Source organism: Hyaena hyaena, unplaced genomic scaffold (genome assembly GCF_003009895.1).
Source record: "Hyaena hyaena isolate Hyena2069 unplaced genomic scaffold, ASM300989v1 scaffold_42, whole genome shotgun sequence".
Classification (NCBI taxonomy): domain Eukaryota; kingdom Metazoa; phylum Chordata; class Mammalia; order Carnivora; family Hyaenidae; genus Hyaena; species Hyaena hyaena.
Window position 1 is genome coordinate 4,953,431 of NW_024080674.1, and position 15,078 is coordinate 4,968,508.

A 15,078-nucleotide genomic window follows, 5' to 3' on the forward strand; every position below is an offset into this window, starting at 1 on the left:
TGGATTGCGTCTGTGACAGAGAATGGGAGAGAAGCCAGAACTGCAATAATGCAGACTTTTTTTTTTTCATTTCCACTGACTACAGGTGCACCCAGTCACGGACCTGCATTAACTCGTCAGGAGAAATCTGGGGAGGCTAAGTAGGAAGAGACCCAAAAATACCTGGGAGGAAGGATAGAGTCTTGGCATCGAGACACATGTGGACAGGCTAAGTGGGCTGTCTGAAAGTTGGCATTCATCCACAACATTAAACAAAAAATCAAGAAAAGCTGTAAATTAGAAAGAAAACACAGAAAATACTGATTTCAGAAAGATCTGATTGTTTTGGCAGAGGCCGTGTGGGCAGAATCAAACATATCACTCCCAACCCCCTTGCAGAAGACAAGATACTCAGATCTTGGGGCGCCTGGGTGGCTTAGTCGGTTAAGCGTCCGACTTTCGCTTGGGTCATGATCTCGCGGTTCATGGGTTCGAGCCCCGCGTTGGGCTCTGTGCTGACTGCCAGCTCAGAGCCTGGAGCCTGTTTCAGTCTGTGACTCCCCCTCTCTCTGACCCTCCCCTGCTCACGCTGTCTCTCTCTCTCTCCTAGAAATAAATAAAGACATTAAAAAAAAAATTTTTAAAAAAAGATACTCGGATCTTAGCGGCGGAGTGCATGGTGACAGCAGTCAGGTACAAAAACCGTACCGCACTTTCAGACATTGATCACAAAGGCTGGTCTAAGAGATCTGGTAAAAAATTTTTCCTTAACTTTTCTTTACTTTTTTTTAAAATTTTTAAATATTTTTTAATTTATTTCCAGGAGAGAGAGAGAGAGACAGTGTGAGCAGAGGAGGGTCAGAGAGAGAGGGAGTCACAGACTCCGAAACAGGCCCCAGGCTCTGAGGTGGCTGTCAGCACAGAGCCCGACGTGGGGCTCGAACCCACGAACCGCGAGATCATGACCTAAGCGAAAGTCGGACGCTTAACCGACTAAGCCCCCCAGGCGCCCCAACTTTCATTTACTTTTGAGAGAGAGAAGGAGAGAGAGAGAATTTCAAGCAGGCTTTGTGCTGTGCCTGCTTTGGATTCTGTGTCTCCCTCTCTCTCTGCCCTCCCCCGCTCGCGTGGGTGCGCGTGCTTTCTCTCTCAAGAATAGGTACACATAGAAAAAAAGTTTACCAGGACACATGGTATTTCTTGAACATAAATCAAGATAAATTCTTCAAGAAAATCTAAATTAGGTCAATGAAGAAGCAGCTACAGAAGCTTTATGCAAAGATTGATAGAGTCTCTGGGAAAGACAAAAAATGACTTAGATAAAATTATCTGCAGAGGCTCAGTCTTCCGTCGAGCACCAGGGAAGGCTGGCTTGCCTCTAGAAGTGGGCATTTAAAAAAGATACTAAAATCATTTTTGCTAGAATCCCTGGGGAGTCCCCACCCCTCCTTTTGCTGTGAGCATTTAGTTACATTTAATAAGCCGGATACTTCTAGGACATGACACAAATAACTAACTCAAGAACAGCTGAGCAGATTTCTTAAACTGGACAACAGGCACGTTACACAGCTTTGCAAAAATCCCAGGGAACTGGGGCACCTGGGCGGCTCCATCAGGTCAGCGTCCGACTCTTGATTTCGGCTCAGGTCATGATCTCACGGTTCATGAGATGGAGCCCCACATTGGGATATTCTCTCTCTCAAAATAAACATTAAAACAAAATTCCAGGGAACCACTCTGGTCCTTCGAAAAAGAAAATGTACTTTGGCCTCAAACATGTTCCCGTCTGTTGGCAGGGTTACAAATGCAACATAAAGCTGGAATTATCTTTCAAAATGCTTCAATAAGTAGCACTTGAAATAAATAAGGGGAGCTGGTCCTTCCCTGACCAGTGACCTGAGCATGCCCTCCTTTCTTTTATTTTTTTACAAATAGTTTATTGTCAAATTAGTTTCCACATGCCCTCCTTTCTAAAATGGGTAAGCAGAAGTGATTTTTTTTTTTTTAAAGGAAAGCTGTAAGTGTCTGCCACAGATGGACTTTTGGGTCCCACACCACCACGTTGAAGAAACCTTGTTAGACTCAGAGTTGATTTAATTCAGGGTTTTTCAGCACCAGTTAGACCTCGAGGCTGGTATTTATTTTTTAAGTTTACTTATTTTGAGAATGAGGGAGACCTTGAGGCTGGTAATTCCCTGCGGTGGAGGCTGTTTAGCAGCACCTTACCCACCTCTCTCCTGCTGTGATAACCCAAAAGGTCTCCAGCCATTGCCAAGTGTCCCAAGTGGCCCCTGGGGGACAGAACTGAAAACTAGTGATTGGCAGCAGGTTGAAAATGACGGCTACAGATAAAACCCAGGCACTGTCTGGTATGCAGAGAAAAAGACCCTTGGGAAACCTTTTCTTTTTGTTCTTTACCGGAAGCACCCTGAACTGTAGGACCACAGAGAGTCGCAGCTTTACTCCAATCAATTAATAAAGCTGCGAAGGTATTTGTCAATTTCAGCAGGGGAATAATTTTAAGTACGGTAGTCATTTACAATTTTAGAATATTTCAGAAAGAATGGATTCTGAATTCAGAGGCAGTAAAGCCAAACCGAGGTTGGCGCCCTGTGCGAAGCTCAGAATGGTCTTCCACTTGGGGCCCATGCTGTACCCTGTGAGTCTTGCTGTGTGGTCTCGCCCCTCAACGCCAGCCAATGATTTCTGTCTTCTCTTGGGACCACGGTTCAAACTAATTAATGAGTTAAAGTGAACTCAAGAGATAAGTAAGAATCTTCTCTTGACTGGATTTTCCCCTCTTTCGTGGGGAGGGAAGGTGGGGTAAGAAGAGAATCTTACTTAGAATAATTAAAACCCACTGTTAATTAAAAATTATTAAAAATTGTTTTTGTTGGGGTGCCTGGGTGGCTTAGTCGGTTAAGCGTCCGACTTTCGCTTGGGTCATAATCTCACGGTTTGTGGGTTCGAGCCCCGCGTCGGGCTCTGTGCTGCCAGCTCAGAGCCTGGAACCTGTTTCGGTCTGTGACTCCCTCTCTCTCTGACCCTCCCCTGCTCACGCTTTCTCTCTCTCTCTCTCCTAGAAATAAATAAAACATTAAAAAAAAATTGTTTTTGTTAATTACTGAGGCCAAACGTTACCACCAATTGAGAACTATAAGCTTATAAGCTGCCTAAGGACAAATGAAATGAGTTAAGGTGAATATAACTTGATATATATACATTAAATTACTATATTAAAAACAGCTTTATTTTTTAAAACTTTATTGATTTACCACCTGATTAAAGCATGGGATTTTAACAGTATTATACATAATATTTTTACATAGAAAACTTTACATAGCATTTCATATTATATAATTCGGCTTATTCTTTCAAAAATGTATACATCCATTGGGCAAGGAATGCTTTTCATTAAATTACCAATATTAAATGCACTTAATCATCATGTATAGATTAAACAAAAGTAGCTGTTAACTAACTTTTAGGCATTTTAAGGAGGTAAAACATACATTTTTGCACATAAAGAAATATTTGATGCAAATATGAAGATAAAATTTTTAAAAAATTAGAACACTGAGAAAAACTACACCTTTGATGAGTGTCTTTTTTTTTTTTTGAGAGCAAGGATTTCCAGATATAATCATTCTTTTAAATATTCAGCTTTGGTTTCTTTGTTTCTCACACTACAAAGCTGCTGATAGTGAAAACCCGGGATTTCACAGGAGTTCAATCAAGCTATTTCTACTTTAACAGAAATGGTAAAACAGAACTCAGAAAACGCGGTACTAAGGATCTAGCTTCTGTCTCAACCAATATTCGTTTGCATCGTAACAACAGACATCTGAATGGGACGGTGGTACTTGTATCTGTCAGCAGGCTCCTTCGAGAACTGTGACAACTACGAAATGTACGGCCATATGACAAAAGAACAACAGAAAGGTTTAGGGTGTTTTTTTTTTGTTTTGTTTTTTGTTTTTTTTTGCATTTTGTACAAAAGTCACCTGTCAGAGGAAAAGGTTGTGTTTCCAGATATTATCATACAATTGCCATAATGTAGTTCTTTGGTTGTACGTGAGAAGTAACAGGGAAAAGGAAAAGGTGTACTTGACTCTAAAGATGCGCGTAAAGAATCCAATTTCCCGTCCACCGTTTGTTGTTACGATACCAGAGCTGGTGATTGCCCTCAAGGACAATGAAGAGGAAACAAAATTGCTCAAAGGAGCAGAGCGGTATTACAACAAATAGAAACTGCTGTAGAGACCCGGCACGTATACTCAATACTTAAAGCATTCTGAGAAAGAAATAAGGCCTTGGAAATGCTCCAGCTTCTCTAACTTGGTTAGTGAGCAGCATCCTGGCCCCGTGCTGCGGAGTTACACGCACTCTTTTCACTAGTGTTGGAGCGGCACAAGCCACGTGTACCATGAGATAGAACAGACTGGGTCACAAAATAGAATTTAGGCTGAATGGCTTATTAGTAGAGGTAAGGAATTCCTTTGTATGTCACGGGCCACCTACAACGACAGCTACCCCAAATGGTTTTACATCCCAGTTTTCAAAAGGTCCGTGCTGGTACGCTGCAAATGCCTCCCCATCTTTTAAAAGACAAAGTTTAAAAAAACTCCAAAGCTGAGTGTTTTAGCGTGTAACAAAACGCGCTCGAACATTTCCTGCTCTGTGAGAGGTGGCAGAAATGAAAGATAAGGCAGGAAGACACTGGTGATGCAGTCAGAGCTGATGAAGAAAATGTCACACGGGAGCCCCAGAAGGAAACGAAAAGTCTCCAGTTGGGGACATGGCGATAGGGTATAGAAAACAGAAGTGTGAAGGGACACCTGCGTTCTTCTGTTATTAAACCTTTAGGACCCAAAGGCGGACGGAGAGTACAGACTTGTCGAGGCTGGGACGGGCCACAGGACCAGGGAGTGGGTCTAGGAGGCAGGTGGATTCCAGGACAGGTAGGTCAAAGGTGCTAACGTTTTCCATTCACAGTAAAATACTCTCCCACCGCCCCTTCCTCCTGAATTACACAGCTCCTCTTCTCTAATGTACATAACTAACATAAAAACGTAAGCCTGCTCTTTTCTTCTTTGGTAGAGAAATTAAAATACTTTGTGGGAAAGAAAAAAAAAATAGAGTACTGCTGGCCTAAACCACACATTTCTCAAGGCTGTTACAAACAAAAAACATTTAAGAAATCGGTCTCTTAGTAAACAAAAGCACCAGAAATCCTTCTCTATAAAGAAAACCTAGCCGATTGTGGATAGTTTTCCAACTTGCTAACTTCTAAGGCACCAGAGTTGACATCAATACAACCCAATTTACAGGAAGAGAGGGCACAGGTAGAAATTGAATGGTTTAATGACTCTGTGTAACGCTTTTTCTAACGCTGAGTGCGGCATGCGGGGAGCACTGGATGAGGACCAGGGCAGAGCAGAGTGTGTGTCCTCTTTCTCGCTGACTCCGAATAAATTCAGCTTCCAAACAGACTGCTCGCAGGCATCAGGCCCTGTCTGGGTACTGCAAGCCTTTACGTAAGCAGCTGCATCAGGCTTCCGGTCTGACTGCAGCAAAGAGTACTGTGACTTCAGTACCACGGGGAGGACCCCCAGCACCCCCCTTCCCGAAGAACGTAGCCCCTGGGCTCGAGCTGATGCCAAGCGCCTGGGCACAGGCCATCTCTTGTCGCAGTCACAGTTCAGCTGTGCTGGCCCTGCAACAGCACAGGCCTCCTCTGGGTCAATGAGTCAAGGTTCACAGACGACCCTGGTCACACACAGCCACCATCCCTCTCTCGAGGGCCCTTTAACGGGGGCTGTGGCAAGCAGGGACGCTAACAATTGATACACGCACTCTTCTGAGGTAAACATAAAAGGTTTACTCAAATATAAATTAACTCTGTTAAATTACTACTTCATTTTTGCTCCTACTTCATATATTAGATTTCAATGTGTGAGATGGACAATGTATTCTGGAAACCGTTAATACCCATCCACAAATACTTACTTCAAAGGAAGGCTAATCATCTTCATTACAGTTTTTACTTTTTCCTATAGACTTTTTCTCCCCAAGTTACTCCAAAAGGGAGAGCCAGGAGGCACTACCTGTTTTTATTTTTTAACCTTGCAAGCTCTTACTTCTAACTTAATTACTAAACTCTGCTTTCAATGAAATTTTCAATATCTTTTCATAAAGTAATTTAAAAAATCAGACATTAACAAAACAGGAAGAAAAAAAAAGCAACAACCCTTTTCCCCACTGACTTTCTCCAAACTAATCTAACTACAATTGACTCACAACTGACAAAAACACTCCAAATTCTCCAACACACTCAGACAACAACAAAAAATCCAGCGTATTTTAGGTGGCACTTAGCCATTACAAGAAATTTTATTAACATACTCTCTAATAATCACGAACCTATACAGCTATGTTCAGTGTTTTCAAGGAGAGCAACTTCCTCACACAAAACACGGGCGCCGATCGTGGCCTCCGCTAGGAAACGATCACAGGTGCAGTGACAGGTCTGACAGCTTAATCAGCCAAACGGAATGATGGAGTGGAGACAGACTCCCCACCTACTGTGCTAACGGGGTCTGCGACACTTTATCGAAACGGCACAACGTCTTAGTCAGGGCCCCGTGGGCCCAGCGCGCTGGCCGGCATCGTCCAGGCCGTCCTGAGCTCCCAGAGGCCGACTCCTTGCTTGTAAGATCTGACCCTTCACGAGACGTGCCAGGCAGAGGTGGCCCGGTGTGTGTCCTGCAGAGCTGCAGCAGTGGCCCGCGGGGGCCGGGGCTACCACACTGGTGACAGTGTCCCCGGTAGCTGTGACGGCTCGTCCGGAATCCATATCTTATATACAACACCTATCCGTAGGAAGAACTTGCGCAGAACTGCTCGGAGCTCAGGGATGAGGTCAAACTGCATAATTTCACACAAGTAGGGGTAGTACATCGAAGCGTGTGCTTTAAACTTGAGGTGGGAGAGAAGCAGAGAGAGAAAATCAGACAGGGAACTATTTTTTCTGGCACAACTTTGCCGAAAGTATTCATCTCAGCCTGGAACTTCCTGCAATATTTTGGTGGTTTTACTTGCTATTAAAAAGTGGGTGTGAGAAATTTGCAAATTAGAAGGTCTTTGAATTAGGTTTAACTCTAAACACAAATTAGCTGGGGACAGCTTTGCTACCAAAGTCAACTTTCATTTTAGCAAAGCAGATTCCCAGCTCTGAACCAGTGCTTCACAATCACCACCCCCACTTCCAACAGAGCCGCACGGAAAATCACTGCAGCTGTTTGACCGCAGGGACGGCCTCAGCGTCAGCCTTTCTCAACTGGGCTTCTTTGAGAGAAAGAGCCCCAACAGGCCATAGCATCACTGTCGGTAACGAACAAACTTTCCTCCAATGCATCTAGAATGGTGCTAGTTACATAACCATCCTTGAAAGAATTGAGAAAATAGTTTTTAAGTTTTGAATAAAAAGGCAAAACCCAAACCTACATCCCAGTGGAGACATTAGAGTTTCCGGGTTTATACCTTGTCATCGTTTATTTTGAGGGTTTTTGTTAGAAGTAACAACAGAAGACTTGTCCACGCCTCCCGATGGCTTTCCGAATTCACGGTGATGAAGTAGGCAAGGGCCTCACTGCACACGCTAGGAGAGTCAGAAACAGGGAGGCACATCAAACACAAGGTTAACCTCAGGGCGCCTGGGGGGTGCAGTCGGTTAAGCACCTGGCTTCCGTTCAGGTCATGATCTCACAGTTCATGGGTTCAAGCCCCGTGCTGGGCTCTTGTGCTAACAGATCGGAGCCTGGAGCCTGCTTCGGATTCTGTGTCTCCCTCCCTCTCTCTCTCTGCCCCTCCCCTACTCATGCTGTCTTTGTCTCAAAAATAAACAAACGTTAAAACAGACACACACACACACACACACACACACACACACACACGATTAACCTCTTACATTCTACTAGAGAATTTTTTTTAATTTTAGAGAGAGCACGTGAGTGGGGGAGAAGGGTAGAGGGAAGGAGAGAGACAGAGACAGACAGACAGACAGACAGAGAATATCATAAGCAGACTCCATGCTCAGCACAGAGCCTGATGCCAAGCTCCATCCCACGACCCTGGGATCATGACCTGAGCAGAAATCAAGAGTGGGGACACTCAACCGACTGAGCCACCCAGGTGCCCCATGGAGTGAACTCTTCATTCTTGTGATGAGTATTATTTGCTGGGCACCTGCTCTGGCTATGCCATCTTGGGCAAATCCCTAAGCCTCAGTTTCCTCAGCTATAAAACAGGGATAAGTAATTGTACTAAACTCAAGGGGCTGCAGCAAAGATGAAATGAGATTGGTGTGCTGAACGTTAGCACAGCTCAGGACCTGCTGGCAGCAGAGGGCCCACTCAGCATTTGTGCACAGTGACACAGAGCCTATCATCCACACCTGGCTGCACACTGCCTTTCTCTTATCTGGTCACACAGAATTACTACTCTTGTTTTTTAAATGCTTATTTATTTTGAGAGAGAGAGAGAGAGCAAGTGAGCGCAAAGGCAGAGAGAGAGCAGAGAGGAGCAGAGAGAGAGAGACAGAATCTGGAGCCTGAGGCAGGCTCCAGGCTCCAAGCTGTCAGCACAGAGCCCAACATGGGACTTGAACCCACGAACTGTGAGATCATAACCTGAGGCAAAATCAAGAGCCGGACGCCAAACCCACTGAGCCACCCGGGTGCCCTACAAGTGCTACTTTCAAAACTCATGTTATGCTGGGGCGCTTGGCTGGCTTGGCTGGTGGGGCATGTGACTCTTCATCTCAGAACTGTGAGTTCAAGCCTCACACTGGATGTAGAGCCTACTTTGAAAAAAATGTTATGCTAAAAACTGATAATTTATCTCCTTTACAGAAACTTTATGAGCCTATGTAGATAATTATCCTCTGAGCTTGATTTAAGTTAATATGAGCTGCTGGTGTCCCTATAATTAATGATGAATAAAAAGTACAAAAAATTATAAAGGAGAAAAAAATATGCATAGTTCTGTCATCCTAAGGAACATATGCCAAAATATTGTCACATTTCCTTCTAGTCTTTTATCTGTCATATTTAAAAAACATTGCTAAAAAATCACAGATCTATATAGTTTTACATCCTGCTTTTTGGTGATGAAACTTGTACCATCAGCACATTCCCACATCATGGAAAATTATTTTTTAAAACTTCATTTTCAATATTCCATCACAGGATAGACTGATTTAGTTATCCATTCTACAGTTGAGCTGTTTTAAATTTCTTCTCTTTATTCTTATTTTTTTTATTTTTAATTTTTATTTTTCTATTTTATTATTATTTTTTTAATGTTTTATTTATTTCTAGGAGAGAGAGAGAGAGAGAGAGACAGCGTGAGCAGGGGAGGGTCAGAGAGAGAGGGAGACACAGACTCAAAAACAGGCTCCAGGCTCTGAGCTGGCAGTCAGCACAGAGCACGACGCGGGGCTCGAACCCACGAACCGCGAGATCATGACCTAAGCGAAAGTCGGACACTTAACCGACTAAGCCACCCAGGCGCCCCTATTTTTAATTTTTAAAAAGTAATCAATGTACAACATGGGGACTCATGAGAGTGGACTTATGAGAGATTACTTAAAAATAAAATCTCAAGGGGCGCCTGGGTGGCTCAGTCAGTTAAGCATCCGACTTCGTCTCAGGTCATGATCTTGCGGTCTGTAGGTTCGAGCCCCATGTAAGGCTCTGTGCTGACAGCTCAGAGCCTGGAGCCTGTTTCAGATTCTGCCTCCCTCTCTCTCTGCCCTTCCCCTGCTCGTATTCTCTCTCTAAAAAATAAATAAAACACTAAAAGAATAATAATAAAATAAAACCTCAAGAAAAAAAAAGGCCCATGCTTTTGCCAACTGAGCCAGCCAGGCACCCCATATTTCTTCTCTTTATAAGTCAGTCTGCAGTGGAGAATTCTTTGTGGGAATCCTGGTTCCTATTTCTAACACATTTTCTTTTTTTGAAAGTTTAAGGCATCTCTACGCCCAAAGTGGGGTTGAACTCACAACCCTGAGATCAAGAATCACACACTCCACTGACTGAGCCAGCAGGTGCTTAAGACATTTTCTTAAATTTTTTTTTAAAATTTTTTTCTGAGAGAGAGACAGACAGACAGACAGACAGACACAGTGTGAACAGGGGAGGTCAGAGAGGGAGGGAGACACAGAATTCAAAACAGGCTTCAGGCTCTGAGCTGTCAGCACAGAGCCTGACACGGGGCTCGAACCCACAGACCATGAGATCGTGACCTGAGCCGAAGTCGGACACTTAACCCACTGAGCCACCCAGGCGCCCCTAAGACATTTTCTTAAGTAGATTCCGTAACAGTAGAATTACTGTGTCAAAAAAAGACACTGAATATTTTCTCATTCCTGCTTTCTAGAAAAATCCCCTCAGGGTACACTCCTCCTAGCAGTGCAGGAGAGTGCCAGCACCATACACTAATGATGTGAAATAACAAAGGGGGTCAAAGGGGAAGCAGACATGGCATCTTGCTCACAAGAAGCTGGGTGGCGAATGTTTACTTTTCTGTCTGGAACTCTCCATGCCACCCCACCATCTCCTCACGGCTGCGTTTCTGTACAAGCCAAGTCAGGACACCCTGGTACCCATAGGGTTCCAATATGTGCTTCTTGGGAAGAAGGAAGGGTGTGGGAGATTAGAGTGGACATTGTCCTAGAGAGGACTTAGTCATGACCTCACTCCAGGCCTGCTGACCCTGAGCACTTTTCACTGCCCATGTTTCTGTGCCTTAAGAAACTTAAGAACGAGGGATGCCTGGGTGGCTCAGTCGGTTGAGTGTCTGACCCTTGATTTCAGCTCAGGTAATGATCCCAGGGTTGTGGGATTGAGCCTTGAGCTGAGTGGGGAGCCTTTTGAGATTCTCAATCTCTCAATCTCTCTCTCTCTCTCTCAATCTCTCTCTCTCTCTCTCTCTCTCTCCCCCTCTCAATCTACAAATGAAAGAAGTGAGTCCCCACCCTCTTCAGGGCATTAAGAAAAGTGAAATAGAAGTGCCAGCATAAGGGCACCTGGGTGGCTCAGTCGGTGGGGCATCTGACTTCAGCTCAGGTCATGATCTTGAGGTTTGTGAGTTCAAGCTCCACAACAGGCTCGCTGCTGTCAGTGCAGGGCCCGCTTCAGATTCTCTCTCCTCCCCTCTATGCCCCTTCCCTGCTTGTGCCTTCTCAAAAATAAGTAAAACATAAGAAAAAAAAAAAAAAAGCATCAGCAAATAGAAAAAACAAAAAAGGAAAGTAGTTTGTGTGGGTTTCAGCATGTATAGATTTTTCTCTTGTTCTTTCCAATTCAGAGTATTATTGTGACGCATTTTGTGTTTTCCAGATAAGACATTTCATCAGGAACCAATCTTCTTACGTTAAAAGTCGCTGCTGTATTTCATCCCAGGAATCCCTGCGGCTCTCATCCACGTACATCCGAAACAGGATCCTCAAACAACAGGCCAGGCTGCTGGTTTCTTGTTTTAGAAGATTGGGTTTAGATTTGCCCTTAAAACCTAGAGATTAGACAGTCAGATAAACAGTGCACACTTCTGAGATACAGCTGAGAGGTCATGTGGGGACCTCACCTAGCTACTTTAGGGAAAGAACACTGAAACATCTCACATTCTTTTTAACTGAAGCCTAATGGACATAGAGCATTACTCTTAGACACATTTTCTTAAACAAAGCAGTACCCGTCAGCCACAGAGACACGTACACAGCTTGCACAAGCAAAGCCTTATCGCTGGCAAAGGCATAAGATATCTAGATCTGTTAGAGCCGTAAAGAAAAACAGTATTATAAAACTGTGGATTAAAATAGGCATTTGGGAAGAAAATGAACAGTTACCCAGTAACAGTAACAATACAAAAATTATATAAAGTCTTACTTTTGTACAAAGTTTACAAAAATGAGAGTCCCACTGGCACCATGCATGGGTATCTTTCTATTTATATATAGATATAGCTATATAAATCTATATATCTATCCACATATATCTATGTATCACCTCCAGAGTTTATGTATTTTTGGAGGTGGGAAAGAAAGAGAACCCCTAAAAGCCTCAGAAAACGTATGAATGCTTTCTGTTTCTCCCAGACTACCACAACTTTTGTATCATCGAATTTAACTACGCAAATTTAACCTAACGTAAAATTTCATCATTTGCTAGATCAGTTCAGGTCTCTGTCAATTCACTTTTCTACCAACTACTTGCTGAAACCCCCCTGCGTGCCTGGTATTCCTGGTACTGGGATGGGACGTACCCAGCATTCCTTCTTTTCCCCTCAAGCATGAAAATGTCTGGCAAGTTATTCCAGCCAAGTGTACAAGTATCCAGAGTCTCCCAAAGGCTTCAGTGTTTAGGACGGTGACCGGTGTGGCCTCCTGTCCTACCTGCTGTGGGGCCTTACCTGCTCGCCACAGGACAGTCCGTTGCTCGTAATTGGAGTTGAAGGCCTTCGAGAACGAATGGGACTCCTGCAAGCAGTCCAGCAGCTTGAAGAGGTGCTGGGAAGACATGCACTTGTACATGCCCTGACTCTCCGTCTCTATGTGGATATCTGCATCCAGCGTGTCTTGCTAGAGAGGGGAGGGCAGGATTGCTAAGTGAGGATGCGCAGGTTCTGGACATCAGGGTATCACATCAAGTCCTTACTCGCTACAAGTCATCCTCTGTCTGAGACGCACACACCTCATTCCTCACCACCCTGAATGTTTCCCCTTACACTCTGTTCACCGGCGGTGGGAGGGGGTAGACTTATGCCGAGCTATTGAATGACGTAAGGCTTTGCTGGCCCAAGTTTCTGTTTTGTCGGTACTGCCTTCATTGCATGAACACAGTACTTGTACTTCTCCAGCTACTTCACAACAGGACTGCACTGTCCTCTATTTATTAAAGAAACAATTTTTTAAAGATTTTATTTATCTTTTTTAACATTTATTCATTTTTTGAGAGAGAGAGAGACAGACACACACAGAGAGAGACTGCATGAGTGGGGAGGGCAGAGAGTGAGAGGGAGATACAGAATCTGAAACAGGCTCCAGGCTCTGAGCTGTCAGCACAGAGCCCGACACGGAGCCGGAACTCATGGATGGCGAGAGTATGACCTGAGCCGAAGTCAGACACCCAACCGACTGAGCCACCCAGGTGCCCCTTAAAGATTTTATTTTTAAGTAATATCTACAGCCAATGTGGGGCTCAAACTCATAAGTCCAAGACCAAGAGTCGCATGCTCCTCTGACTGAACCAGCCAGGCACTCCTCCTCTTTTTACTTATTTTTATTTTTATTTTATAATGAGATTGGAAAATGAGAAAGTCAAACTGCACTGTATGTCACAGAGGTGTGAGTCTCAAAACATACTTATTGAAAGACAGAAACTGGAGTGCCTGGGTGGCTCAGTCAGTTGAGCATCCAACTCTTGGTTTTGGCTCAGGTCGTGATCTCATGGTTTATGGGTTAGAACCCCACGTTGGGCTCTGCACTGACAGTGCGGAGCCTGCTTCTGCTTGGGATTCTCTATCCCCCTCCTGCCCCTGCCCTTCCTGCCTGCTCTCTCTCACTCTCAAAATAAAATAAACTTAACAACAACAACAACAAAGGCAGAAACTGCTAACCAAAGCCTGAATGCCATCTTTATCTTCAACTATGTTTTCAAACATGAAGGGAAAAAAATAAAAATAGGTATAAAATTCTAGACATTTTTATTAAATGTTACCTAAATAAATGTGAGACGTAATTAGGGATCTTATATTTGTTGAGCATTCTAAGAATGGATCTATCCTCTTATAAGCCAGAGGTTAAAGAAAAACAGAGTTTGTAATATTCCCCAAATTGATCTACGGATTCAATACAATCCTTATCAAAATCCCAGATTACTACCTTGTGGAAATTGACAAGCATATCCTAAAATTCATATGGAAATGCGAGTGACACAGAATAGCCAAAACAATGCTGAAAAAAAGAAAGAAAAAGAAAAAAGGACAATAACAACCACTGATGAGGGTGTGGAAATTAGAGCCTTCATGAATTGCTGATGGGTGGGTAAAATAGTCCAGGTGTTTTAGTGAACAGTCTGGCAGTGCCTCAAAAAGGTAGGCAATTCTACTCCTAGGTACATGCTCAAGAGAATTAAAAAAAAATATGTCCACATAAAAACTTACATACAAGTGTTCATAGCACTGTTACTCATAACGGAGTAACAATGGAAACAACCCAAATGTCCATGAACTGATAAACAAAATGTGGAATAGCCATACAATGGAACATTATATATACATACGTACACACACACACACACACAGACACACACACCCATATATATGTAACATGGATGTTACATGCTACAACATGGATAAACTTGGGAAACATTATTCTAAGTGAAAGAAGCCAGAGGCACAAAAGCTCACACATTATATGATGCTATTAATATGAAATATCCAGATTAGGTAAACCCACAGAGACAGAACATAGATTAGTGGTTATCAAGGGCTGGGGCGAGGAGAGAAGGGGGATGGACGGCTAATGGTTAGGGCGTTCCCTTTTGCAGTGACAAAAATATTCTGGAATTAGGGGTGATGTTTGTACGACTCTGTGAATATTCCAGAACACTGAACTGTACATCTAAAAAATAAAAACCAGGGGTACCTAGGGGGCTCAGTCGGGTCTGACTCTTGATTTCGGCTCAGGTCATGATCTCATGCTTTGTGAGTTCAAGCCCCACATCGGGCTCTGCACTGACAGTGTGGAGTCTGCTTGGGATTCTCTCTCCCCCTTGGTCTCTGCCCCTGCCTGTTCACTCTCTCTCAAAACAAACAGACAAACAAAAAGGACAGCCTTTAGGCTGAATCTAGCCCCCAGATATATTTTGTTCATCAGTAATTATATTCCTTAAGGAACAGGAGATTTCCTATATGAAAAAAATCTTGACACTGGCTCCTCTTGAAAAACGGACAGACTGTTGTGACTTGACCCATCTGTCAGCAACACACCGCTGGGGCTGGGAGGCGGCTGCAGCTCTGTTGGCGCTGGAGGTG

The 15,078-nt window shown here is 43.7% G+C and overlaps 1 protein-coding gene across 2 annotated transcripts in view; it reads right to left on the reverse strand.

The window, feature by feature from the left end:
* Window positions 1-3,954: 3,954 nt before the first annotated feature.
* The window catches only part of ARFGEF2 (ADP ribosylation factor guanine nucleotide exchange factor 2), a 95,719-nt gene continuing 84,595 nt past the window's right edge, over window positions 3,955-15,078 (reverse strand). For both annotated transcript variants that reach the window (XM_039229978.1, XM_039229977.1), the window contains exons 36-39: window positions 12,454-12,622; window positions 11,418-11,556; window positions 7,522-7,639; window positions 3,955-6,957 (exon numbers count right to left, since the gene is read on the reverse strand). In XM_039229978.1, the coding sequence (XP_039085909.1) occupies window positions 6,781-6,957; window positions 7,522-7,639; window positions 11,418-11,556; window positions 12,454-12,622 (603 nt within the window). In that variant the 3' untranslated portion in view covers window positions 3,955-6,780. The remainder of the gene's footprint in view (window positions 6,958-7,521; window positions 7,640-11,417; window positions 11,557-12,453; window positions 12,623-15,078) is intronic.